The sequence below is a fragment of the Sminthopsis crassicaudata genome, chromosome 3, assembly GCF_048593235.1.
Source record: "Sminthopsis crassicaudata isolate SCR6 chromosome 3, ASM4859323v1, whole genome shotgun sequence".
NCBI lineage: Eukaryota > Metazoa > Chordata > Mammalia > Dasyuromorphia > Dasyuridae > Sminthopsis > Sminthopsis crassicaudata.
The window spans coordinates 645,795,546-645,821,056 of NC_133619.1; the positions used below are offsets into that span (position 1 = coordinate 645,795,546).

At 42.7% G+C, this 25,511-nt stretch overlaps 1 protein-coding gene across 3 annotated transcripts; it reads left to right on the forward strand.

Annotated features, from left to right (window-relative positions):
• Positions 1 to 211: 211 nt before the first annotated feature.
• On the forward strand, positions 212 to 21,142 carry LOC141564998 (uncharacterized). 3 transcript variants are annotated; one of them, XM_074307943.1, is made up of 6 exons: positions 212 to 316; positions 3,275 to 3,534; positions 11,835 to 11,924; positions 16,113 to 16,239; positions 16,838 to 16,960; positions 18,268 to 21,142. In XM_074307943.1, the coding sequence occupies exons 3-6, from the start codon at positions 11,892 to 11,894 to the stop codon at positions 19,989 to 19,991; spliced, it is 2,007 nt and encodes a 668-aa protein (XP_074164044.1). In that variant the 5' UTR covers positions 212 to 316; positions 3,275 to 3,534; positions 11,835 to 11,891; the 3' UTR covers positions 19,992 to 21,142. The 3 variants fall into 3 exon arrangements, with proteins under 3 accessions (XP_074164044.1, XP_074164047.1, XP_074164045.1); XM_074307946.1 differs by lacking the exon at positions 212 to 316 and adding an exon at positions 326 to 434 and having other exon boundaries at positions 16,131 to 16,239; XM_074307944.1 differs by lacking the exon at positions 212 to 316 and adding an exon at positions 328 to 434.
• The last annotated feature ends 4,369 nt before the right edge of the window (positions 21,143 to 25,511 follow it).

Genomic DNA, 25,511 nt, shown 5'->3' on the forward strand with positions numbered 1-25,511 from the left:
TCAGGTGGGTGGAACTCCCGCCCTTTCCTCACAAAGCACCAGCTTTTCCCCGCCTACCCCTCGGGAGCATTGCTCCGCCCGGGCCAAGGGGACTGGGACCAAGGAGTGTAAACTGTGGGCGTTCCGGGTGAATATTAGCGGCCAGATTTCCCAGAACGCCCCGCACACCCACGCGTGTCACTGCCTAGCCAAGACTCCCGCGGAGCTCGATGCTTTCTGGGAATCGTAGTTCGGGGGCTCTGGGTGCGCAAGCGCACTTCCTCACGGGGCCGGTCGGCTCGGCTCTTTGTTCGTGGGCGGGTTGGGCCGTGCACAGGTGAGGGAGTGCAGGTGGGCGTCCGTCCCGGAGGGAAGCACGCATCCCTCGTCGTGGAGAAATCTGGGGCTTCCGGGGGCAGGGTGACCGTGGGTGGGCTGTCCGCGGGGCGCTAAAGGTGGGTGCCTGCGTACGAGTGAGGAAGGGCGGGACGGGGCTCGACGCGGGCGTGGCCTGTGGGCGTGGCCACGCGTGGGTGGGGCGGGCGTGGGGGTGTGCGTGGGCAGGGCCCGGGAGGCTCTGCGAGCCTGCCAGCCTGGGGCAGGGGCTAGGGAGGGGCTGGGCTGCGGGGAGGTGACGCGGCTCCTCGGGCTGGCCCGGGGCTGGCGGAGAGGGGGCTTTGGGGCCTCCAGTCGCGAAGCACGCTCCCATGGAGCCTCGCTGTACTCCTCCCTACTCCTCCCTCCGGCTGTCTCCGACCGCAGGCGGCTTCGGGCTGGAGCGGCGGCGGCCCTCGGGGAGCCTGGGGACTGCGGGCGCTTTCCCTCCGGCGTCGGGTTTGGGAGAAGTCTCGGGGCGGGGGCGAGTCAAAGGCCAGGGGGCCAGGGGAAGATGCGGCCCGCACGGGCCGCCCGAGCAAAAGCCTAGGACTGGCTGGCAGGAGGCAGCCGGGAAGCTGCAGGCGGGAGGGGGCGGGTCCGGAGAGACCCCCAACCCCCTGGGACACGCCGGCCATTCCCTCCGCCTGCTCTTCCTGCCTGCTGAGGCTTCCCCCAGACCAGCTGTCTGCAGCTTAATTAACTCTGTCCTGTTTGAGCCGCTCTGCCCGCGGGGAGCTCTGGGAGCCACAGGTGGTTCAGTGGGAAGAACAGGTTTAAATCCGGCCTTTACCTCCTATCGCCTCATTCACAAGGCGAGGATTCCGTGTCTCTGAGCTCCCCGGCAGCTCCTCCTCTCTGCTGCTTCTGGACCCGATTCCATCCTCCTCCTCACTATTAGCCCTTTATCCTCACCCTCACCATCGCCACATTCTCCTCCTCCTGCATGGTCACCCTTACCCGGCATCCCCGCCATGGCTTTAAGCTTCCTGCCTCCTCCGGATCCAGCTGCTGTCTCAGCTTCGAGCCTGACGCGCCCTTTTACCGATGAAGAAACTGAGATCTGGGGGCTGCTAGGGGGCGCAGTGGATAGAGCACCAGCCCTAAATTCTGGAGGCCCCGAGTTCAAATGTGACCTCAGACCCTTAACACTTCCTAGCTGTGTGACCCTGGGCAAGTCACTTAACCCCAGCCTCAGGGGAAAAAAAAACAATCCAAAAAACTGAGATCTGGACCAGGTGCCTAAGACCACACAGTGAGAAGGAGAGGTACATTTTCCTAAATGGTCAGCCATTTTCCACTAGCTCAGGTCCAGTCTCGACCCAGTAATCTCCAGTGGCTCCATTGCCTTTAAGATCACAGGATATAGTTCCCTCCTGGCACTTTCCAGTATTATTACCATTCTCCACCATGTGGTGCACCAAGACCCAGTGACACTGGCCTTCTAGGCGCTCCTCCAACAGGTCACTCTGCCCCTCCCTTTGGGCATATTTTCTGTCCGGGCCCCCTGCCTGGAATCTCTCCCCCTTTCTGATTCCTGGTTCCCCTGGCTTCCTTCAAATCCCAACCAAAATCCCACTTTCCACATGAAGACTTTCTCACTCTCTCTTAATTCATTGACCTTCCCTCTGTCGATCCCGTTATTCGATCTTGTCTAAATGTCATTTGTATGTATCTGTTTGTCTCCTTTATTAGATTTTAGGCTTCTTGAAGGCAGGAACTTGTCAGCATACAGTAGTGCTTAATAAATGCTTATTGACTGATCAAATTTGAACACATGTCTTTTTTTTTTTTTTTTTTTTTTTTTTTAAATCAAAGCTGTTTTTTCTTCCCCCTGCCACCGGACTGTCTCCCATCTTCCTTCTCATCTCTTTCCCCATTTGTAAGACTGTCTTTGAAACCCCTTTGCTCACTCACCATGTCTTCTCTTCAGCTGTCTTCCATTCTGTTTTTATTTTAGTTTTCATTGAGGCCACTGGCACTGAGCTCGAAAGCTGCCTTGAGACTTCAAGGACAGAATTGTTGGCAAAGGTGGTCCCTCCCCTCACAGAGACAGTTAGAATGTCTCTCTAGGTTGGACACCACATGGTACCTTGGCTGAGTCATAGGACCTGAATTCAAATATTGACTCTGTCCCTTATCAGCTGGGTGAACTTGGGCAAGTCCCTTCCCCGTCCTGAGGGCCTTAGTTTCCTCCTCTATGAAATGGGAGGACAACATGGTCTCAAAGTTCCCCTTTCCTCTAGTTCTGTGATCCTTGGTGTTGTTTTCAAACGTGGCATTTTCACCCTGTCATCAAAGCTGCTTATGATTGGGCTCCGGAATGAAGCCTTTACAGCTTGGGATAGGATCCACCAGCTGGTGATTGATGAGCACGGTCCCAGAATCTAGATCCTCTCCTAAAGAATGAATGCTTCATGGGACTCTAAGTTCACTCAATTACGGTAATCCTGGCATTGACTAGGTTGAAAGCTGGGAGACCAGGAGACACCTGATCCAAACTCCGCAATAGACAGAGGAGGTTCAGAGAAGGTATCCTACTGGATATCCCACAGCCCCTGAGCACCAGAAACAGGCTTTGAACCCGAGTCTTCATGATTCTAAAGCCAGTGCTCTTTTCCTCATGCATCTTACAGAGTGCCTTGTACATGGACATGACTGAATGAATGTCGGACATCACATGCTTCCTTATGGACACATCCAGAGGCATTGTGGTTGTCTCTGTGGGTCTTAGGTTGAATGTGCAAATGAGGCTTCTGGTTCCATTCCATCGCCCCCATTCTTTCTTTGGTACTAGGAGCTCCTGGGAGTCTCCAGGGGTCCAACCTAGAATCCTAGAAGAGGTATAGTTCTCTGCCTGAGAGACTGATCTTTTCTACCCCAGAGTAAAGGTCTCAGCTAACATGGCCTTGCTGTTAAGTCTCCAGGTTCCAGCTTTGCATGAAGGTGAAGCTAGTCCAGGGCCCTTTGGGAGGCAGGAATTGGCCTTTGGAGAGAACAGATCACTCTGAACCCTTTTCACTTGAGAGGACCCTGAACTGAAGGAGCACATCTTGGAGGCAGTGCGGCTGGAGCAACTCCTGCCCAACCTGGCTGGGCAGATGTGAACTAAGTAGAGGCGGAACAGCTGGATCACCCTTCCTCCCCCCAAAAAAGGTGGCCACAAAAGACTTGAATGAGGTAAGGGTTATAGGGTGTATGTATATGTTTGCTTGTGTGTGTGTGCATGTGCATCTTTCTCAGCCTGTATGTGTATGGGGTGTGTGTGACTAGGTTAGGGGAAATGATGTGTAATTTATGGTCTCAGGGGAGTTGCTTAGCATGCTGATGGTTAAGTGATTTGACCAAGGTCAAAGGTTTCAGGGGGTTAGTATTGAACTCAGGTCTTCTGGACTCCCAGATTGGTCTTCTTCTCACAATTCCATGCTGCCTCAGCTTTGGTGGACACTACTATCTAGGGCCAGAGATGGAATTTAATCATGTCAGACATCAACTTCTGGTGAGGAAGCTCTGTCCATGGTACAGACTGGCCACTTTGAGCCCAGAGTTACTTGGTGCTCCTGAGTAATTCATTTGCTCAGATCTGCAAATGGCAGATGTGAGACTTGCTGCCTTCCCATCTATGACACTGCTTTTTCTCTTCTTTGTTTCTCCCTCCATTTCTCCCATACTTCCCTCTTTCCCTTCCTTCCCTCTCTTCCTCCCTTCCTCCCGTCCTTCCTTCCTTCCATTTCTATTAGCTTAGCTCCTTGACCAGTGGGCATACCTGGAGGCAACAGCTGCCTTCCACTGTGTTGGAGAAACACTTGGGCAGAGGTGCCTTTCCCCTTAATGTAGCACAGCCTCTTACTCCTTTGGCTATTTTAGTAAAATAGGCTTTCATTCCCCAGCAGCTGCTGGGCTATTGTCTTTTGACAACTTGGTGATTAGATTGAATATAAATGAGGGTGGCTGCCTGCTCCTGTAGGTGTGCATCACTGGGCTGTTACTAGGTTACAGGGAGCATTAGTTATGAGGGGCTTAAGGAAATGGCTTTGTGATTCTGAATTTTGGTGGTGAATATAATTTTTTAGGCTTTCAAGTCATTCTGCCTTTACCCTGTATTCCCCCTTCAGAAAAAAAAAGCATCTATAAATTTAAAAACTTGAATAATATCTCTAGACCTTTTGAACATCCATTACAAAATTCAAACTTAAAAAATAGATAAATTATTAACGTTCAGCATCTCCCATGATCCTTCCCTTCTTTCTCAGTACTTGCTCACTCTTCCTCGTCCCTTAGGGTCTTTCTTTCCCCTTGCCTTCAATATTGCAGTAGTTCACTAGTTGGGAGTCCTCATCTACTGTTCCCTTCCTGGTTTAGTTGAGAAGAGGAGGAGAGATATGAGGTAATAGATAGCAGGAACCCAAGAATCTAGGCAGGGCCTTTCCCCCCCCCCCCCCCCATATGGGAGACATGGGCATACTTACAGGTAGCAGTAAATGGCGGATGGAAGATTAGAGAGAATGGGAATAATATTTGGGCCCAATGATTGAAAACAAGAAAGGATGAGATGAAGGGTCATGTCAAGGGAAAAGCTCCCTTTATCAGCCCGGAATGAAGGAGAAAAGGGAGAAAGATGATGTTGGGGGTAAGGAGAAGTGAGAAGTGAGCTTTGGGTAAATAACCTACTTTATTTTATTTTATTTTGGGAAAGTATCAGGTGGAGTTGGCAATTGAGAAGGTAGGGCTAAAGAGTGCTGTGGGAGGCTTGAGGAGAGAAGTTTTTGAAGAAAAAGGGAATCAATTAGGGAGTGGTAAGATAATTTTCTTGCTGCTGTGGCGGTTGATTTCAGTTAATGGAAGCTTGTCATGGACACATCAGCCTGGCTTTGTGACTTTCTCTGGCTCAGTCCAGCACTTCATGAGTAGGAGAGAAGGAGATTGACAGTGGAGATGAGCTAGTGGTTAGCCAGACTTGAGGGGTGATAGGATAAGGAAACATGGAATTGGAGAGTAAAAGATAGTGGAAAGTTGAGCTGGTTCATCAGAGGATTAAGGCTGGGAAGGGAGGAGAGTGTTGTCAGAGCAGGGGCTCTCTCCACAGTAAGTGTGCATGATGGAAGGTGTAGAAGTCCCAGTTAGGGGCAAGAATAAAATGAGGGGAAATTAGGCAGAGAGGCAGAGGGGTAAATAATTGGGATGAGATAAGAGAATTTCAGACTATATGATTGTCAAAATATAACACCTGAAGGCTTGGAGGTAGACATGTAGTTGAGGTGAGTGGAGGGGAGGTTAAGTAGCAGATAAAGTAGATTAAGGATTGGAGTTCGAGGGGAACACCAATATACCAGGGAAGTCCCTTGTATGAGAACAGAAGTTGGAGTGGAAAGGAAAGTTGTGATCCAGGCAGTAAATCTGTTGAACAGAGAAGGGTACAGGATCACAGATTTAGAGCTGAAAGGGACTTCCAGAGCCATCAAGTCCAACCTCCTCATGTCATAGATGGGGAAACTGAGACACAAAGGAAGTAAATATCTTAGGGTCACAATCTGCTAAGTATATAGGCAGGATTTGAATTCATATCTTTAAAAATGTATTTATTTAAAACTTAAATGCAAAATAAGAAAAAAACAAAATAAAAGAGATAAGAAAAAGAAAACAAAAACAAAAAAAATTGTCATATACCCAGCAGAACATCAAGGAGATATGTAACATATATAAAGTATGTAACAATAAATTTCCATTTCAAGAAAGCATATATTATAATAGAAGACATTGCATTGAGAACTGCCCATCTTTCTGTGTTTCCTTGTAGGTTTTCTTTTGTCCTTTGCTACTCATTTTTTACTTTATTCTTCTCCCCTTTTCCTGAATTCATATTTTTTCAAATTTTTATTTATTTATTTAAAGCTTAAATACAAAATGGAAAAAAACTGTCATATATGCAACAGAATAACAGAAGATTCAAAATATAAAACACTATTTTCATTTCAAGAAAACCTGTATAATAAATATTACACATTATATTCCAAGCTATCTCTTCTTTGCTTCCTTGTAGGTTTTCTTTTGTTCTCTGCTGTGCACTTTTTACTTTATTTTTTTTTCTCCTTTCCTCTCTCCCTCCCCAAGAAGGCAGCCACAATTAAACACGGATATATTTATATACATACACACATACATATATGTCTATAATCATATACAAATATACATATACATGTATGTAAGGTTGTACTATGCTTGTCCTCCGTTTCTCTGAAGGTGGATAACACAATCCTTCTTAGATCCAAATCTTTCTGTGTTTTTATAACTCCACCAATTTGTCATTTCCTATACCCCCAAAATATTCCAATCTTATACTGTCTAGTTATTCTAAATAATCTAAAACAAAATTGATTAATATGGCTGACCTATAGGGAAGTCTCCCTATGTTTTTCTTATGGTTAAATCTATTTTAGATTTAACTTTCTCTGAGATTGTGATTACTTAACTTCTGCTTTTTTTAACTTAATAAACTCTACTTCTGATCTTTATTATTATATTTGTGTATATTCTTATTTCCTATCTCTTCTGGCTCCTCTGCTTTATTTCCACTGCCTTGCCCTTCTGTTTCTTAACCTATACCTTCCAAGAATCTCTTCCTTATCCTTTCCCCCCCTCACTTATCCTCTTGTTTCTTTTTGAATTTAGAAGACTTTTATACTCCTCTATTCCTTCTATTTTCCCTTTTTTATCCTATTCCCAATGAGAATAGGATTCAGAACTGCAGCTCTCCTCCCCCAGCTAATTCCTCTGTCTGTTCTTCATCTTGCAGCTTATTCATATAATACAATTATTCTTCTTACATTTTTCCTACGTGGTTTTGCTTTTTAGAATCACATCATACTCAGCTCTACTCTAACCTTTCTTTTGAACTACCCAGTTACTGATGACAATCTTAGACATATGGTTTACATTTCCATGTTTAAAACATAGACCTTCTGTCCTTATTGAGTTCCTTGCAATTGACTTTTGATGTTTACTTGATATTTCTCTTGGATCTTGTATGTTAAATTTTCTATTAAGTTCAAATGTTTTTGCCACAAAATCCTGAAAATCTGGCAATTCATTGAGTTCATATCTTCTTAACTTTTAAGTTCAGGGCTCTGTCCCTCATACCAAGCTGTCTCTTGCTTGATGTTGATGGTAAAAGGAGAGTCTGGAAGTGACAGTATGGAACAAGGAGGTATACCAGTCATCCCACTGGGAGCTGTGAGTCAGCAAGTGTGTGAGAGAATGAAACCAGTATAGGGAAGGATGTCTGGGGATGCAGTGTCATTCAGAAGATTAAAGGAACAGGGGAGGAAAAGGTATAAAATGGAAGAGAGTTTATTAGTCATAGAAGAGGAATTGCAGAAGATACAGAGAAGAAAAGGGAGTAGAGTTGTTTTCTAATTGATAATATGAGCAAAGCAGAATTGAATTAGTTCAAAAGAAATAAGAGAAGCTTTCCCAAATGTCATAGGGATTATTTGTGTCTGACTTATGGCAGAGCATTCTGAGCTTGTAATGCTCTGATCAGCTTCAATTGCACACTGGAACTTGACTCTACTGTAGTGATGTCATTTTGGTCTCATTCGAGTATAAAGAACAACAACCAGATGACCAAAGCACATGAATTCTCAGTACTCAAAGGAAGACATCTAAACTCTCAAGAGATATATGGAGGGGCAGCTAGGTGGCGCAGTGGACAGAGCACCAGCCCTGAATTCAGGAGGACTCGAGTTCAAATGTGGTCTCAGACACTTAACACTTCCTAGCTATGTGACCCTGGGCAAGTCACTTAACCCCAGCCTCAGAGGGAAAAAAAAATATATGGAAAAATGCTCTAGATCATTAATAATTAAAGAGATACAAATGAAAGCAACTTAGAGGTAACTTGCACCCCCTACTCATTAGATTGGCAAAGACAACAATAAAGGAAAACTACGGATTTTGGAGGGACTGAGGGAAAACAGATACATTATGGCACTGTTGGGGGACCTGTGAGTTGACTTATTTTGGAAAGCAATTTGGTAAAGTAACCAAAAAGTTACTAAACTCTGCATAGCCTTTGTCTCAGCAGTAACAGCACATGGCAAAGAAAGAGGAAAAAGATCAATGTGTATAAAAATATTTATAGCTCTTCTTTTTGTGGGAGCAGAGAACTGGAAACAAGTGGGGTGCCCATAGATTAGGGAAGGGCTGAATAAATTATGGGATATAAAAGTAATAGCATTGTCCTGTAAAAAAAATGATAAAGGGGATGATTTCAGAGAAATTTGGGACCTTTGTTTGAAATGATAAAGAGCCATAAATAAATATTAAACACCTATTAGGATTTCAGCTAAGAGGAATAAAGAAAGGTAAAGACTGTCCCTATTTTCAAAGAGCTCACTAATCAAGGAGACAACATGTAAAAACCAGGAGCAGGACAATAATATTTAAAATAATAGCCTTTTATTTTAAAAATATTTATGCATGGATAGTTTTCAACATTCACCCTCACAAAATCTTGTTTTCCAAATTTTCCTCCCTTCCTTCCTCCCATCCCCTTCCTTAGACAGTAATCCAATATATCCAATATCCAATATATGTGCAATTCTTCTAAACATATTTTCACAGTTATCATGTTGTACAAGAAAAAAAAGATCAAAAAGAAAAGAAAATGAGAAAGAAAACAGAATGCAAGCAAACAAAAACAAAAAAGAGAAAACATTCTGTTGTGATCTACACTCGCTCTTCTCAGTCCTCTCTCTGGATGCAGACAGCTCTCTCTGTCACAAGTTTATCATAAGTTGAAAGGAGCCATGCAGGACAATACTTTTTACAATAATAGCAACCTTGTAAGGCTAAACAACTTTGGAAGACCTGAAAATGCAGGTCAATGCAATGACCAACCCCAAATCTAGAGAAGCAACCATAGAGCATGCTGCCCTTCTCCAGACAGAGACATGATACTTATGCAGAATGAGACAGATGTTCTTTGGATGTGGACAACACAGGAATTTTTTTGTTTTACTGTGTATTGGTTATAAGGATTTTCTTTTTTTCTTTTTTTTCCTAATAGGGAAGTGGAGCTAGGAGGAAAAGAAAATGTGTTTTTTTTTTTTTTTTTTTTGTTAATTGAAAAAAAAAAACCAAAAAACGAGAGATTTTAAAAACAAGATGAGGAAATTAGCTGAGACGATCTTCCCTTCCAGATTATAAATCATGAGCTTGAGTTGAATTGCATGGTTGGATCCCTGGTGATTTAAACTGTGTTGAATTCACCTGGTGATATTTAGCCAACAAATCACCTCCTTGTTCACAAGTTACCTATTGAGAGACTTGTTAAAGTTATTTCCAGGATCAAATTTAAAATCCACTTTTTGGGTCCTTAAAGGTCTCTGTAACCAGTCCCCTCCATTTTCAATCTTTTTTTCCCTCCTGGTACTTTGAGATCCAGTGACTCTGGCCAGGCTGTGCTTTGTACAGGACAATCCCTCTCCAGACTCTGGGCATTTGGGGGTCCCTCCCCTCTTCCCCTTTTTGCTTCTGCCTCTTGGCTTCCCTGGCTTCCCACCCACTGGAAGCCCTCCCTGACTCCCTCCACCCCATCGTGCCTTCCCTCTGAGATTATTTTCAATTTAGGTGATCCTGCATGACCCTGTCAGTTAGCTTATATCTGCCTCATTTTCCTCATCTGTAAAAGGGGATGATTGTGAAAATCTCTTTCATGGTGATTATAAAAATTAAATTACTAATACTTTTAAAATGCTTTGCAAACCTTTAGGAGCTGTCCAAGGTGCTACCTCTCTTTCTCCTCCTCTTCCTTCTCCCCGCCTCTTCTTCTTTGTTCTCCCCCCTCCTCTTCTTCCCCTCCACCTTCTCCCCTTCATCTGCTATTATGTCTCTTCCTTGTATTTCTTTCCCTCCTTCTCCCTTTTCTTGTGCATTTCTCTAATTAGTGGTTTGGAGTATTCTTGGATAATGTAACTTGGATACGTCATTTGCACAGCTCCATCTATCTATATTTTCCTTCTGTTTCCATCTTTTTTCATCTTTGGGGGGGTTTCAGGGCCATTCAATCTCCTCTTTCACAGCTATGAGGCTTCTGCTGGAGGACTCACCCCAAGGATCCCCCTGGGGGATCTTCTAATGGAAGAAATGACTAAGGCCCAAGGAGAGTGAGCTGCACAGTTAGTATCACATGGGGAGGGGGCAGGGCCAGGGAGGAAGATGTCAGAGCTTGGTCTCTCAGACTCTGAAGGCTTGCCAGAGCAGCCTTTGTTTGTCACCAAGCTGTCTGCCCAGGATGCCCTCCTTCACCTCTGTCCCTCGGGTTCCCTGGTTTCTTTCAACACTCAGCTCACATGCCCGAGGCCTTCCCTGCTCTCCCCATCATCTTGAGATCATCTTGTACTTACATTGTATAAGTGTCTCTGTGTTGTTTTCCTCCAACATAACACGAGCTTCTTACAAGCAAGGGCTTTACTTTTTTTTTTTATTCATTTTTCTAAATTATCTCCTCCCTCCCTCCACTCCCTCCCCCCGATGGCAGGTAATCCCATACATTTTACATGTGTTACAATATAACCTAGATACAATATATGTGTGTAAATACCATTTTCTTGTTGCACATTAATTATTAGCTTCCGAAGGTATAAGTAACCTGGGTAGATAGACAGTAGTGCTAACAATTTACATTCGCTTCCCAGTGTTCCTTCTCTGGGTATAGTTATTTCTGTCCATCATTGATCAACTGGAAGTGAGTTGGATCTTCTTTATGTTGAGGATTTGGGCTTTATGTTTTTATATTTTTTGAGGCAGCTCAAAGGACTCAAAGTCAAAAAGACCTGAATTCAAATTCTGTTCATTTAGGCTTTCTCTGCCTCAGTTTCTTCATCTTTAAAATGGGGGTGATAATAGCACCTTCCAGGTTTGTTATGAGAATGAAATGAGATAATTTTGTGTAATGTACTTTGCAAACCTTAAAAGACTGTTGGAAGGCTGTCTGGTACTTGTGTCTCCAGTGGACAAGACACTTTGTGGTCATTCAGTCTTTCAGTTGTATCTGTAGATTTTCTATATGAACTTTTCTTGGTAAAGATACTAGAGTGGTTTGCCATTTCCTTCTTCAGCATATCCCCATTTTACAGATGAGGAACTGAGGCAAATAGGATGAAGTGATTTGTCCAGAGTCACACAGGTTAGTAAATGTCTGAGGCCTGAGAACTTGGAACTTCCTGAATCTAAGCCCAATACCCCACCTAGCACAAAGAAAATGTTTACCGATTACTTGTCTATTGTTGGATTATTGATATTCCCAGCCCTTCTCCCTGATGGGAGGGAAGCTTGCAAGTCTCTACCTAAACTGTTTAACCTGCAGTTATTGATTGTCTTTGGATTCCCACACCAAGTGACTTGTGGGAAATTTCTACTGGTGAGTTTTAGAAGTGCGACATGCTCATCTTCCCTCCTGCCCCTTTCTTCTGCCATAGCTCTGCCTTTCCAAGACTCTGCTTTTTATTAAGAACACCGAGGACCAGGAGGAAGGAATGATTTCTGGGTTCCTGCCCACCGGGGTTCAGGTGAGTTGCATTTTCCTGTCCTTCTCCTGAAGGACTCGCTCATTTCTCAGACAGGAGGAACTTTTCTTTTCTTTATCGATGGTGGTGGTTCCATAACAGGAACCTGAGTGCTCAGTGACCGCTTCCAGGAGGAAGAGCTGTTCCTGTGGGAGCGTTCTTGATAGATCCCACCAGCTGGGATACCTCCCTAACACAAGTCATTCATCTCAGAACTGACATCGACAACTTAAAGCTCTCCCCTGTGACCTAGTACCCAGGGCAGGAGGCTGGATCGAGGAATACCAAGTTCCTTCCAGTTCCTTCATCTTCTTTGCTCCCTCTCTGGAACTTTTCCAAAGTGTGGTGGTTCTGAGCCAGGGTTCTAGCAGGTTCTAGCCTTCAGTGAGATGCTGGCCCTTCTAAAATCACAGTAACTTGAAGCATTGACTTGGCCAGAGACTACTTCTGTCGTCCACAGACCGGCCTCAGTATTTTCATGAGGCCCTTCCCCAGAGAATTAGCCCCAGGTAAGGAAGCTTTTTATACCATGCTTCCCAAAGGCAGTCTGCTCAGTGGGGGAGAGCCTGGGTTCTGTGGAGGTGGAGCGAGGAGCTGGCCATCAAGCTTCCCGATCTAGCATTTCCTGGGGCTGGACTCCAGACAAATGAGAGATCTTTTACCTGTGGGAAAATGCACACATGCAAATGGCTATTTGTGTTTGCCCATCAGTGATGCCTTCTGAAGAGCCTCACATAGCTTCTGGTTGTTTTTAATACTTTTAAAATATGAAAATTAGTCTCCCAATGGCAGTCAACACAACACTCTTAGTTCTGCTGAGTTTTACTTTGTGGGTTTTAATGTGTCTTTCTGAATTTCTCTCTGCTCCTAGAGGTGGAGATAAAGTGTGTTCCATCACTTTGATATATTAGTGTGTGATCCCCAGAGGGGCAGCTGGATGGCGCTGGGGAGAGAGAGGGGGCTCCTGTTCCATCACTTTGATATATCACAGTATGCTGGAACTCTGTCATCCCAGAAATCAGCTGGAGTCAGGATCACTAAATGTCTTTATTCTTGATCTTTTACGGTCAAGGTCAGGGTGTTAGGTCTAGCAATCTCATACACACCTTCCTCCCTCAAACGCCATGAGAGACTGAGTCAGCTTCTTTGTCTCAATTCCTCTTCTTCCTCCTACTCTTCCCACACACGTCACTTCCCCCTCTTTGTCCCACTAATCAAATCAGCAAAGAACAGGGGGAGGGTCAGCCTGCAGACAAGTTAATAGGGAACTGTACAATTGGCAATTAGTCTCACATGCCTCATTATCCAAGTGCATTGCTCAGTTCTAGCCCTTTACATCTCCTACTTTCTTTTGTTTTAGACCACAAGTGGTCTCGCCATCCCTGAATTTTCAGGGAGCAGATAAACATGCCCTCCCTGACATCTCAGGAAGGGAGATGAGAAGCACCAAAGAGAAGTGGGGATTTGCTAGCGGGTTTCTGGGTTGAAGGGCCTTATTAGAGACAAGTATGCACAAACCTATCAGCATGGGAGTTATTACACAAACACATAGCAATAATACAGAAGCTATTAGTGATGATTTCCTCCACAGTCAGTGCAGACTCGATGTGGTGTATCAAACAGGAATTGTACATGCAAGTAGTGATATAACAAACAATATAAATCAACACGGTTTTGTAAAAGATTTCCAGAAGTCCTAGAAGGAGGGTATGTAAACATCAGTCACACATATGCCTTCTTCAGCAATCAAGAGATAGTCCAAAACCAATCTATTGTCCATTGCTTCATGTGTCAGGGAATCCAATGACCCCCGCAAGTTTTTGAAGTCCCACATCAGTCTTTTTATATGTTAGGGAATCCAACGGTCCCTACAGGTTTTGAAGTCCCGCAACAGTCTTATGATGCCTCAGAGAATCCAATGATTCCTGAGGACTTTTAGTCCTACAACAGTCTTATGATGCCTCAGAAAATCCAATAATTCCTGAGGGCTTTCAAGTCCTACAATAGTCTTATGATGTCTCAGAGAATCCAATGATTCCTGAGGGCTTTCAAGTCCTATAACAGTCTTATCACATCTCAGAGAATCCAATGATTTCTGAGGATTTTCAAGTCCAACAGTTTTTGATGTTCATGAGTCAAACGCCATAACTGCCAGGTTCTTTCAGTGGTGGACACAGTCAGCAACAGAACCACCCGATGTTTCTTGGGTCTTCTTTGTTTCAAAGGTCTGCTCTGTCTCTCTCCGATGGATAAGGCGAATACGGCTTGTTGGCACCCATCTGATTCCTTCTCCATCTGAAGAAATACAAGCAAACCCTTTCCCCCAAGCAGTTAACCTATCTGGTCCCTTCCATTCACCACTTTCTGGGTCTTTCCACATCACCTGGCGATTATCTAAAGACAGTGGAGCTGCTTGCACTGGACACTGCCCTTCCAGTGGGTTATAAAACCTGTCTGCTGAAGCCAGTGCATCTTTGTCAAAAAATAGAAAATTAATGGTATAGAGAACTAAATTTAGAAGTTCTCTAGGGTTACCCATGGCTCCCCCTTTCTTTTGTTTTTGGAGGAGTGTCTTAATATCTCTGTTTCTTCTCTCTACTATTGCCTGCCCTTGAGGATTAAAGGGTATGCCCATAGTGTATAAAATCTTATACTGTGCACAAAAGTGTGTAAAATGTTTAGACGTATATGCAGGTCCATTGTCTGTTTTTATTGCTTATGGCATACCCATAATTGCAAATGCTTGTATAAGGAATTCAGTGACCACTTGGGCTGTCTCTTTTGCTGCTGGCATTGCAAATGTGAATCCTGAAAAGGTGTCTACCACGACATGGATAAAAGATAGACGACCAAAAGATTTATAATGGGTCACATCCATTTGCCAAATTTCATTAGGTCTCAAACCACGAGGATTCTTCCCTGGAGGGAGTGTAGGAGCATGGAAAGGAAGGCAAGCTGTACAGTTTTTTTACTATGCTTCTAGTTTCTTCTCTTGTTATTCCAAATTGTAAATGTAAAGCTCAGGCAGCCTGATGATATTTAGAATGAGATTCTTGTGCTTCTTGAAATAAAGGAGTACTGGCCAACATGGTTAAAAAGCTATCTGCCTTTGAATTACCATCAAAAATAGGACCTAGAAGTCCACTATGGGAGTGGACATGTAAGATATAAATCTTGCCTGGATGCTTTTTCACTTGCTCTTGAAGTTCCTTAAAGAGCTACAAATTTTGATTGGGCTGTGGCAATTCTTTGTACCACACCTACTGAATAGGCTGAATCAGATATTATATTTATGTCTCCCGGATAATAAGCAAGAGCTAGAATGATTGCATACAATTCATTCTGCTGAGTGGACTGAAAAGGAGTTCTGATTACTCTCTTTATAGTTAAGTCACAGGAATATACAGTGCAAATATTATGTTTGGATGCATCTGTAAAGATAGTTGGTCCTTTAAAAGGAACTTTAGAAACCTTTACTTCAAGAATCCATCGCCAATTATGTAACAGTCTGCTTATCTTTAATGGAGACCCGTGTGTAAAATTTGGAGCCATGGCTAATAAAATTTGCCTCTCTGGGATGGTTTCACAGCATACCTTAACTTGTGCATTAGTATAAAAGATGTGTATCTTGTCAGGTCTTATCCCAGATAATTGTACTGCTCCTGTTCCATCACTTTGTTATATCACATTGTGTGATCCCCAGAGGGGCAGTTATGTGGCCTAGGGGAGAGAGGGCCAGGTCTGGACTCAGAAAGACCTTGGGATTCAAATGTGGCCTCAGACTCTTAGATAGCTTGTGACCCGAACAAATCACTCAACCTCTGCTTGCCTCAGTTTCCTCATCTGTAAAGTTGGAACAGTAACAGCACCTACCTCCATGGGATAACACTGGACAGTACTTAGCAGTGCCTGGCACATAGTAGGTACTATGTAAGTGTTAGCTCTTCTCTTCCTCAGTCGCCATCTTCATAGAACATACAGGGCAGGGAGTGGAAGAGCACTGAAGTTGGAGTCCCAAGACCTAAGTGTGAATTCTGGCAGGGAGGTGGATCTCAGTTTCCTCATCAGCACAATGAGGGGGTTGTTGGGTTAAATGACCTCCAGATAACCTTTCAAAAACCAGTGGGTTTTGCCATAGCCCTTACTCTTCCATGGATGGTCCTGGGTCCAGGTATTTGTCTGATATTCCAGGAATCTGTGACGTTCCAGGATGTGTCCGTGGACTTCACCCAGGAGGAGTGGAGAAGGCTGGACCCCGCTCAGAGGACCCTGTACAGGGAGGTGATGCTGGAGACCTTCGAGAACCTGGTCTTTCTGGGTAAGGACGGCTTTCCCGGGGATTCAGGAACCGTTCCCTTAGATGTCATTTCCGTGGCACCTATTAGAGTTCGGGGCAGCTGGGAATGTGCTAGAACTTAGAAGCTTAATCTAAGCTTTGGCTTTTTGGGCAGGAACACTCAGTGTTAGGGGATATTAGAAGTCCTTTGTGGATTTCCTGAGGGAAACCCCCTAACTTCCTTGTGGAAACCCTGAGGCTGCTCCTCTGGGAGGTCAAGGGCATTGCTAAGGCCCTAGTCCAGGCACCTGGACCCCTGAAGTTTCTTATTCTTAGAAGGGAGGGGTAAGTTGCTTCCAAACCAAATGGGTGATTCATTGTCATGGGCTTCCTTGGGAATCCAGCAAATGGTGTAGAGTCCTGGGCACCTCCCTCACTCCTGGACCTTCTGAGAGGTCTGGTTGTATGAGTGGAGCACGGATGGAGGGAGGCCCTCTGTTTCAGCAGAATACTGGCAGGATGAGTCTTCTCCATGAGTTGACACTGGGTCCTTCTTCTCTGCCCTCGTTTCCTTATAGATAATTAATTTTGAATTGCCCCTCTATCCCTAGAACTTTCCTTTTCCTTTGCTAATGAATAGGGCTTCAAGTTTCCAAACCAGATGTTATCTCCCAGCTGGAGAGAGGTCAAGACCCATGGACGCCAGAGGGAGAAGTCTTGAGAGGCATCCGTCCAGGAGAGCGAGTGATACCGGACAGATGTGGTAGATGGGCTGTGAGGGGGCTGCCCCTTTTTCGTGCTGGGTGGGAAGATCTCACATTGGGGTCTGTGGAGAAAATCTTGGGCTTCTGTTCTGTGGTATCTTCGAATCCGTTTCGCTGACCACACCCAGTGTGCCTGAGTGTGCCGGAGCATGCCAGAGGTAGCCAGAGACTGGGACCCTGAAGTTTTGAACCATCTAGAGTGAGAGACACTTTTCTGGCTAGTAATTCCTTGAGACAAAGAGAAAGAAAGGAGCCTGTTCGTTATAATGCAGCCCATTATACAAAGACAAGAAGAAACAGGCTTGTTAAAGTGAATCACAGAACTAGTGGAGGCCATGGAGAAGGACTGTGCCCTTAATGTAGGGTCACTTATCTCAAATCAGGGGCAACCTCACCATCTGTGAGACAAGATAAACAAAGAGAAGGTGGGCATCCTTAGTAAGGGGATGAAAGAAGAGGCTAATGGGCCCCAGGTGTGGTAAACTGGTCTGGAGTTCATGCTGGGGGTCACATAGAGCAAAAATGGCAGACCCACAAGAAAATGGAGTTAGCTTTGTTCACCTATTAGCAGACCACTCTTAGCTCTTCTCAATGCACTTCTCTTAAAAATCACTTTTAACCTTACCTAGCTTGAGCTGGCTCATGGACTCTTCTTTTCCAATTCATCAAATCAGTTTCCCATCCTCTCCTTTTTCTACCTTCCCATATTTCCTAGTCTCAGATAGAAAGTCAATTCCTTTTACTTATTTTTTTAAATTTAAACTTTCTTCCTTTGCTTTGTTTTCCAGGTTGGTCACTTTTGTCCACAAAGATTAAAAGTTATTTTCCAACTGAGTATTATCTGAGTTATTTTATCTGATGTTTCTATTTTGTCCACTCTTCTGTCTGCCAAGAACATAGCTGGGTTTTTGTTGTTGTTGTTGTTGTTGTTGTTGTTGAGGCAGTTGGGGTTAAGTGACTTGCCCCAGCGTCCCACAGTGGGCAGTGTTAAGTATCTGAGGTCAAATTTGAACTCAGGTCCTCCTGACTTCAGGGCTGGTGCTCTATCCACTAAGCTACCTAGCTGCACCCATAGCTAGCTGAGTTTTATATTGAATCTCTGTTTTTCATGACATCTGTAGGTAGTTGCAGTATCTTGGCATTGTTTGTATGCTACCGTCTCCAGGCTCATCTTGGGCTTTACTTTTCCCAAAATGAATATCTTTCTCCTTGCTGAAAGACTCAGAAATCTAGACCTGAAGATGTTTGCAGTCCCCCTCACAGAGATTAGTGTATTGATGGTGCCTTTTTTCCTGATTTCTTTCAGATTCCCTTCATCATTATGCTAACTGTGAAATCCAGGGTTCAACTCCAATGCCTGGCATTCCCATGGGAGCTCCATTACAGCAAAGCTTACCAAAGGATGGTCCCTGGTATTCCAAGATAGGAAAAGCTGGGGAGTGGAGTGTCAGGTTACAGAGACAGAAGGCTAAACAGGAGAAACAATTCAAACAAGTAACAGTCACTCACAGAAAATCTTTGAATAAGGTTAGTGTCCTAGAATGCAATACATTTGGAAGAAGTTTTAGTCTGGGATCAATCTTTGTTTTACAGCCAAAAGTTCCTACGGGAAAAAGCCTTCATAAATATGATACACCCGGAAAGAACATAAAACCCTTTTCAGACTTAATTAAGCGTAATAGGATCTCCTTAGGGAGTAAACTTTACAAGTATAATAAATGCAGGAAGCCCTTCAGTTATCACTCTGACCTCATTCAGTTTCGTAGACTCCATCCTGGAGAAAAGCTGTATGAATGTAATGAATGTGGAAAAACCTTCAGCAGAAGGTCATATCTGACGCAGCATCAGAGCATTCATACTGGAGAGAAGCCTCATAAATGTGATGCATGTGGGAAAGCCTTCAGTCGGTGGGGAAGCCTTACAGAACACCAGAGAATTCATACTGGAGAGAAGCCCTATCAATGTAACGAGTGTGGAAAAGCCTTCAGTCAGAGGGGACACCTGATTAAGCACCAGAGGATTCATACGGGGGAGAAACCTTTTCAGTGCAATGAATGTGGCAAAGCCTTCACCCAGAGAGGACATCTCATTGACCATCAGAGAACTCACACTGGGGAGAAGCCTTATCAGTGTAATGAATGTGGGAAAGCCTTCAGTACGTGTTCTTCCTTTATTAAGCACAAGAGAATCCACATTGTAGAGATACCCCCTACCCAGTGTGAGAAGACCCTCAATCAGTGGGGAAGCCTGACTGAACATCAAAGGATTCATACAGGGTCAAAGCCCTTTGGGTGTGATGACTGTGGGAAAACATTTAGTCAGAGGGGAAACCTTAACAAACACAGGAGAATTCACACGGGAGAGAAACCCTTTGCATGCAACGAATGTGGCAGAGCCTTTAGCCAGAGTGGACACCTTACTGAACATAAGAGAATTCATACTGGAGAAAAACCCTATCAGTGTAATGAATGTGGGAAAGCCTTCAGGCAAAATTCAAACCTTACTCTGCACCAGAGAATTCACACTGGAGAGAAACCCTTTAAATGTAATGAATGTGGGAAAACCTTTAGCCATAGGACATCTCTTATTTATCATCAGAGAATCCATTCAGGGGAGAAGCCCTATGAATGCAGTGAATGTGGGAAAGCTTTCAACCAGAGGGGAAAACTTACTGAACATCAGAGAATTCACACTGGAGAGAAACCTTTTGAATGTAAGGAATGTGGGAAAGCCTTCAGCCACAGGGGGAACTTTACTGAACATAAAAGAATTCACACTGGAGAGAAACCATTTGTGTGCAATGAATGTGGGAAAGCCTTCAGCCATTGGTCATCCTCGATTTATCATCAAAGAATTCATAATGGAGAGAAGCAATATAAAAGTAACAGACGTGGCAAAACCTTCAGTCAGAGGGGACATCCTCTTACACAGCAGAAGGTTCACCCTGGAGAGAAACCACCCAAATTTCGCGAGTGTGCAAAAGCTTCCAGTGCTGCTGAAGCTTTCAAAGTATCAGGCCATCCATGCTAAGTTATAATGACCATGGGAATTCATTTCACCACAGAGACTTCAGGCGGGAGAATCCCTTGAAGATTGTAATGATGTCAGGGAAGTTTCATAAAGACTTGTCATCTGTCACATAGAAGAAAATTGCAACATTTGGTGGCTATTGTTTGGTGCTTTTAGATAAAGATACTGTTCTTGCTGTGATGTCTCTCTCTGCTATTGTTGCAAGGGTGGGAGGTGGGGCACATCACCTAAGTGAGGTCAGCTTGGGAGGCTGATACAGGATCTAAACCAGCTCCTAGCCCATGAGATTAAAACAAATCATTTGGTGTTTCTTTTTGTTCTAAACTTTTTAATAATAAATAAAATATACATGAATATGACAAAAATTTTTTAAATTACAGATTAAATAAATTCTATTATTTAAAATTTATTAAGTATTTAACAGTATGAATTAGCCATCACAAGAGGGCAACACAAGCATTCCAATGGCTTCCTGGTGCCCTTCAGAATGCTTTTTCTTCTGGTGATTTTACACTGTTAAGTTGCTATTGATGTTACTTAGATCATTTTAGATCAAGCGTTCTTTTCATTTTTCTTGATTTTATTCGATGTGTATCACTTTACAGAAAACTTCTTCATACTTCATTGTAATCTTTACATTTATCCTTACTGGAGGCACACTGGTATTCCATTACATTCACATACCCAGACGTGGTTAACCATACCTTCAGTCCTAAACACATGATTTGTTTCCAGTTTGGGACTATTAGGACTAATTCCCCTATAAGTGTTTTTGGTAGTTTTTCTCTCTTTTTAAAAATGTCCTTAGGGATGGTCTCATCCTAGAAGTAGAATCAATGAGTCAAGGCTATTAATACTTTTGTAGTATTTGATGTTTGTTTTATATTGCTTTCCAGAAAGTTTGGACCAGTGTATAGATCTGTCACTGTAATTATGTGCCTATTGTGAATTTCACAGTTACATAATTGTTTAATTTTTATCATTTGATTACCTTTGCCAACTTAATGGGTATAAGGTTGTCTTTTGAAATTGTATAATTTATATTTCCTCAATTAGATTTGGAATAAATTTTCAACCCAGATCATTGTTATTTTGCAAAATAATTAAATCTTTTAATTTTCAAAGTAAAGAAATAAAAGATGGTTGAAAAATAACTAAGGTGTTTTTGTCCTTTTTACCTAAAAGAGGGACATACTTAATATATGGATTATGTATAGCTGAAATTTGTCTTGAGATTTAAATTACTTTTTCTGGACTTGGATGGGTCCAATTTATGCTTTTCCTAGCCTGGGGTTTAGGATAGAATCAAAGAAAATAAAATCTGGAAGGGAGAATTAAGCATGGTCTGTTGTGAATATTCTTAACCTAAAGTTCATGAACTTATTTTAAAAAATATTTCAATTGTAGTGTTCTAGTGCCAAAATGTAGTGTTCTCGGAGAGTTTTCTGGAGGTCTTGGAGCAGCCTTCTTTTCAGTTCAGTAATCACCACAAGAATAGCCAGGTGTTATAGTCCAAATTCTTTATTATCTCCTTCCTGGGTCTGGGCAGCTTTCTGGAAAGCCTTTCAGATTGGCCTTGATCTCACTGGAGAAATGCAGGAGGAGAGCCTGCTACTAGGAGCCTGACCAAAGATGGAATGAATTTCGTCCAGTCCTTTCTGGCTGTTATATACTCCATTATCATAGGTGTGAATCTTGTAGAACTATATTAAGTACTACGTACATGTACTGAACTAGAGAACTATTAATCACCACGCTAAACTAGATAACCATTGTCTTTATCAATTCCACTGACATATATAGTTCTCAAGATTTCTTTTTACTTTTTTAGAAATCTCTTGAGTTCTGTATTTGGAGATCAAACTTTTTGTGTAGATCCGGTTTTTTTTCATCAAGAATAGATGGAATTCATTTATTTCGTTAAATGTCCATCTTTTTTGCTGGGTAAGTTATTCTTGGCTGCATACCAAGTCCCTTAGCCTTTTGGAATATAATACTCCAGGCCCTTTGCTCCTTTAATGTGGATGCTGCTAGATCCTGGGTTATCCTTATTGTGACTCCTCCATTTCTGAATTGATTTTTTTCTAGCAGCTTCCAATATTTTTTCCTTTGTCTGATGTTTCTTGAACTTGGCCACTATATTTCTTGGCATCTTGATTTTAGGGTCCCTTTCAGTAGGTGATCAATGAATTTTTTCAATGTCTCTTTTACCCTCTTTTTCTAAAACATCTGGGCAGTTCTCTTTGATAATTTCCTGGAAAATAGTATCCAGCCTCTTTTTTTCCTCATATTTTTCAGGGAGTCCAATTATTCTCAGATTGTCTCTCCTGGATCTATTTTCCAGGTCTGTTGTTTTCCCTATAAGGTACTTGACATTCTTTACCATTGTTTCATTTTTTCTGGTTTTGCTTGACTGCTTCTTGGTATTTCCTTGAGTCATTCAATTCTACTTGTTCGATTCTGATTTTCAATGATGTATTTTCTTCATTCACTTTTTTTATATATTTTAGTAATTGTCCAATTGAGTTTTTAAGTGAGTTTTTTTCTTCTATGGAATTTTTTCCCATTTAATCAATTTTATTTTTTAGAGTGTTATTTTCTTTTTCCAACTCACTAATCCTGTTTTCCTTGGAGTTGCTTACCTTTTCCAATTCACTAATTTTATTTCTCAATTATTTGATCTCTTTATCCACTCTGGATGACTTCTCCAGACTCTCTTGCCAAGCTTCCCTTTCCTTTTCCAATTTCTCTTCTAGCTCTCTCGTGAGAGCCTTTTTGATTTCCTCTATGAGAGTTTTGTGTATTGAGGAGCAGATCATATCCCCCTTTGGGGATTCCTCTGGAGACAGTCTGTTCTTAGTGTCCTCAGGGTTGGAAGTCTGCTCTCTATACATATAGAAGCTGTCAGTTATTAGAGTCCTTTTAATTTTTTTGTTCATTTTGTCAGAGCAGAATCAAAGAAAACAAACTGACAAGAAAAACAATTGGTCTGTTTTTGGTGTGGGGATGGGGCTGATGGTGTTACTGGGCTTCCTCTACAGATTTCGGGAGACACCACCATCAAGGCACTAAGTGGACAGTGATGGCTGTGCTGAGTCTGCTTTCTGAGGCTCTAGGAACGTGCTCAGTCACTCCAGGTGGGGGTGGGGTAGCCAGCTCCGGAGAGATGCTAGTTTTTAGGGGTTTTATTCTTTGCTGTGTTTACAGCTTCTCTGCTGATCCTTACTTACTGCCAAGATGAAATATCCACACTGGGGTAAAGGTCGTTCCATGGAAACAGCAGAGATCCCACCCCGCCCCCCTCCGGTTTGAGCAGTGTGAGCTGCCAGCCTCTCTCCAACTACTTGCCCTCAGCCTTTAACCTTTAACCATTTACTCTGGGTTCCACCCTTAAGTGTAGTTCTCAGCATTCCAGGAGCATTTTTCTCTCTTTAGGGACTTGAAGAGAAGTAAGAATGGCAGACAATGTATATATAAAGTGTTTACTGCAATATCTGGCATATAGTAGGCAGTTCATACATGATTATTCCCTTTGTTAGGAAGCCTAGATCCAGAAGGACCCAAGTTCAAATCTGACCTTAGTTATTTACTATCTGTGTAATCTTAGCAAGCTATTTGAATCCTGTCTAGTTTTCTTAATTGTAAAATGGGAAGAATAATAGCAGTTACGTCACAGGATTATTGTGAGGTTAAAATGAGATATTTCTAAAGTTCTTAGTATGCTACCAGGCATACAGAGCATGTTTAATAATTTCTTGTTCCTTTCCTTTTCCTTCTCTTCAAAGCTAGAAGCCAAAGTAACCTCAATTTCTCCTCTCCTGTTCTCACCATCTTTGCCTCTTATCCAAGTGCAGGGTACTGAATAATCTCTAACAATGAAGAAGAGACACGTGTAATTGCACTTGAGCCAAGAATTACCCTATTAGGATTCTTATAAGGTGCTAAGTCACTGGAATGGATAGAATCATCTAATTTAGCATGGTTCAATATGATTGATCTGACCCTACAAGGAGATGTTATGGGCCAGAACTTGAAACAAAGTACTGAGTGGAATTGAGGAGACGATGGTTAAATCTAGTTTAGCATTGATTTAATCCTACAACAAATAATGGTTTCCTAGTGATGAAATGATTGGTGTGCAGCATATAAGCAAGAAGCTCTCAGGGCCAGGGAGGACTTCAGGGGGACTTCGGGAGATTGAGTCAAGATTCATTCCAACTTCAACCTTTGTGCTGGCTGGAAACATTGGTAGGACAAGAGGTTGAAGCTGGCAGAGACAGAGGACTAGCGACAAGAGCTCTTGGGAAACCAAGGAGAGAGATGGGCCTCTAAGGAAACTAACTGGGACCAAGGAAAGAGATAAGACTTGGAAAGAGAAAATAAAAGATCTGGACTTTACCTCCTGGCTGCATTTGGGATTATTGAGCTGAACTGAAACTAAGGCTGCCTCCAGAAGCTCCCCAAGAGATCTGCTCCCAGAGAACAATTATATTTTTAGAGATGAGAACACTACATTACCCAGAATATAAGGCTTAGGGAGATGTAGTTTTCTTCAATTGGTGTCATATGCAAGAGGGATTAGATGGAATCTAGGTGTCTCCTAAGGGATGAATGAAGATAAATGAATGAACAGTTTAGCTTGATGGACCCTTCAAAGTTGCACAAAGCCATGTGTCATGTGAGAGGATGATGATGATACAAGGAGACAGAAAGGCAGTTGTATTCTCTGACTTCTTTTTTTAATTTTTAAAGCTTTTTACTTTAAAATCATATGCATGAATAATTTGAGAATTATCTTGGTGTCAAAGGTAAGGAGAAACTTAAAAATCAGTGGTAAGGGCTGCCCCTGGAGAAACAGGAATATCCTTAAATGAAGGTGCTCAAAGAGGGATGGCTACTAGTTATGGGTGTTGTAAATGGTATTTCTTTTTTGTTATGCATTAGATTATGTAGGTTTTAGGGCTTTACCAATTTTTTTAAATTTTATTTTTTTATTATAGCTTTTTTATTTGCAAGCTATATGCATGGGTAATTTGTCAGCATTGACAACTGCAAAACCTTTTGTTCCAACTTTTCCACTCCATCCCCTCACCCCTTCCTCCACATGGCAGGTAGACCAATATATGTTAAATATGTTAAAGTATAAGTTAAATACAATATATGTATACATGTCCATACAGTTATTTTGCTGTACAAATGAATTGGACTTTGAAATAATGTAACATTAACCTGTGAAGGAAATCCAAAATGCAGGTGGAGGCTTTACCAATTTAATAATTTGGTTTTCCCAGGAGACTAGTGACATGTGCCTTCCACTTGAATTCAAGCCCTGACTCTATTTCTAGTGTGTTTAAGGGATAATATTTGGGGTGAAATTGGAGCTAGTTCCACTAGCTATAGGAGGATTCTGGATCTGTTTTGACATTTCTGGATTAAGATCCTTTAGTGAGTTTTTCTCTTTGACCAAAGCCTGGGAAGAGATTAGGGACTGGATATTAATGTAGTCAGGTTCATTATGAG

What these genes read in the sequence shown, in the direction of transcription:
- LOC141564998 (XM_074307943.1), top strand. Translation starts at nt 11,892, where the DNA reads ATGATTTCTGGGTTCCTGCCCACCGGGGTTCAG. An exon ending in TCCTGCCCACCGGGGTTCAG is followed by an intron (nt 11,925 to 16,112) that starts GTGAGTTGCATT and finishes CTGATATTCCAG; the next exon opens with GAATCTGTGACGTTCCAGGA. An exon ending in AGTGATACCGGACAGATGTG is followed by an intron (nt 16,961 to 18,267) that starts GTAGATGGGCTG and finishes GATTTCTTTCAG; the next exon opens with ATTCCCTTCATCATTATGCT.